Source organism: Echinops telfairi, unplaced genomic scaffold (genome assembly GCF_000313985.2).
Source record: "Echinops telfairi isolate 266 unplaced genomic scaffold, ASM31398v2 ScPeMD7_2;HRSCAF=8, whole genome shotgun sequence".
NCBI classification, from domain to species: domain Eukaryota; kingdom Metazoa; phylum Chordata; class Mammalia; order Afrosoricida; family Tenrecidae; genus Echinops; species Echinops telfairi.
In genome coordinates, this window is record NW_022103898.1 from 61,054,798 (window position 1) to 61,056,106 (window position 1,309).

Below are 1,309 nucleotides of genomic sequence, written 5' to 3' on the forward strand. Positions count from 1 at the left end.
ATGTAGATTCAATTATAGAATAACTTATTAAACACTGGGAGGTCTGGCAGAACACTACAAAGGACAATTGAGAACTTCAGTGACCATTGTGAAGAATTTGAAAAATGGGTAAGATAATCCATTTGTGTTGATCCTTAGACGCAAAAAACCCTCAAAATATCCAAATCATCAGTGGACAACAACCTGATATGATATGAAGAGACCTCCTACAGACAAAGAAAGAAAAGAAATACAAAATTTATTTATTTAGTTTTCAAAGCAGAACACCAAACCAGCTATATTTGCATGACCTGTATCTAACCAGTCTGTGGACCTGTCCTACTAGGAGGGGAGGCTGGACCCTTCGCTTCCAGAGGTCTGTAGAGGGAAGCAGCAAATCCCTCTTCTCGCCTCCTTTTGTCTAAAGACGCCAAAGATTTAAAAGTCGTTGGCTCATAGATGGCCAGGTTGGCAAACACTTTCCTGTTGAGCTCCACCTGACACTTAACTAAATTGCCAACCAAAGCTGGGCACTTCAGGCCATGCTCCTGGGAGGCAGCTGTGATTCGATTGATCCAGAGAGCCCTCATGTTTCCCTTCTTCAGTTTCCGTGCTTCTGTGCATTTCACAAAGGCTCCAATCACAGCTCGGATCGCCAACCGATAGCACGGATTCTTCCTTGCTCGAAAGTGCTGGGCATGCTTCAGCACCTCCTGGATCCACCAGTAGTTGTCAGTGATATGGTGCCGCAACCACAGCTGCTTCGAGAGGAAAACCATGGCGCCCGCGGGTCACCAGAGCGCTGCCATATTGTGGGGGGCGGAAGCGACGCAAAATTTCTTAAATAAGTAGAATTCCAAATTGACTTCCCTTATGAGTTTTTTGCTGCTGTTAGGTGCTGTCAGGCCAATTAGGGGTCACCATGACCCTCCAGAAAATAGAAGAGAACACTGCGCACTTCTACATGATGCTCACATTTCTGCGATGTTTGAACACATTGTTGAACACATTGATGCTATCTTAATCCAGCTCATCCATTGAAAGAGAGAGCCATCCCCTTTTTCGTTCTTCTACTTTAAATCATTTTATCAGGCCACATACAACTCTTATCACAATTTATACATCCATCTATTGTGTGGAGCACACTTGTTACCATCATCAATTTCTTTTATTTTTCCCCCAAAATCATTTTATTGGGGGCTCATACAACTCTTACCACAATCCACATATCCAACCGTTGTGTGGAGCACATTTGTACATTTGTTACCATCATCAATTTCTTTTCTTTTTTTTTTTTTCAAATCACTTTATTGGGGGCTTATACAACTCT

General features: G+C 42.7%; 1 protein-coding gene across 1 annotated transcript; it reads right to left on the reverse strand.

The window, feature by feature from the left end:
- Nucleotides 1–296: 296 nt before the first annotated feature.
- Nucleotides 297–758, reverse strand: LOC101638663 (39S ribosomal protein L20, mitochondrial-like). The gene has a single exon (XM_045288857.1). It carries the CDS (start codon nt 756–758, stop codon nt 297–299), a length of 462 nt encoding a protein of 153 aa, XP_045144792.1.
- Nucleotides 759–1,309: the final 551 nt, after the last annotated feature.

Excerpts from the sequence above, each read along its gene's own strand:
- LOC101638663 (XM_045288857.1), bottom strand. The coding sequence starts at position 758 with ATGGTTTTCCTCTCGAAGCAGCTGTGGTTGCGGCACCATATCACTGAC.